This window comes from Phaethon lepturus, unplaced genomic scaffold, assembly GCF_000687285.1.
Source record: "Phaethon lepturus isolate BGI_N335 unplaced genomic scaffold, ASM68728v1 scaffold27832, whole genome shotgun sequence".
In the NCBI taxonomy this organism is placed as follows: domain Eukaryota; kingdom Metazoa; phylum Chordata; class Aves; order Phaethontiformes; family Phaethontidae; genus Phaethon; species Phaethon lepturus.
The window spans coordinates 1-363 of NW_010524499.1; the positions used below are offsets into that span (position 1 = coordinate 1).

Genomic DNA, 363 nt, shown 5'->3' on the forward strand with positions numbered 1-363 from the left:
CTTGCAGGCAGGAGTGGACAAGAGGACAGGCAGCAAGTCAGGAGAGGGCAGAGGGAGCGACCACGCCTGGCAGGATGGATGTGGGGCTGGTGACATCCACGGACGGGCTGAGGACGGTGGCTGCCAACAAGCTGGACGGAAAAAACAGCTTTCAGCAAGCAGGTGAAGCAAACAGTGAAGCAGATCTGCGACTTCCTGAAGGAGGACTGCTTCGAGACCGACATCCACGTCCACAAGACCGTCAAGGTGAGCACTGCCAGCTGGGGGACCAGCCAACACCCCTGCTGCCACCCTTCCCTCCGTCCTGCTGCTCCAGCTCATGCCCTGCCTCCGTTTCCCCTGGCAGCCCCAGGAATGGCAGCC

At 61.7% G+C, this 363-nt stretch overlaps 1 protein-coding gene across 1 annotated transcript in view; it reads left to right on the plus strand.

The window, feature by feature from the left end:
* Window positions 1–148: 148 nt before the first annotated feature.
* LOC104617225 (2'-5'-oligoadenylate synthase-like protein 2) overlaps window positions 149–363 on the plus strand; it is a gene marked incomplete at its 5' end in the record, with an annotated part of 2,071 nt that continues 1,856 nt past the window's right edge. The window contains one exon of the mRNA XM_010282482.1: window positions 149–271. Within this exon, the coding sequence (XP_010280784.1) occupies window positions 149–271 (123 nt within the window). The remainder of the gene's footprint in view (window positions 272–363) is intronic.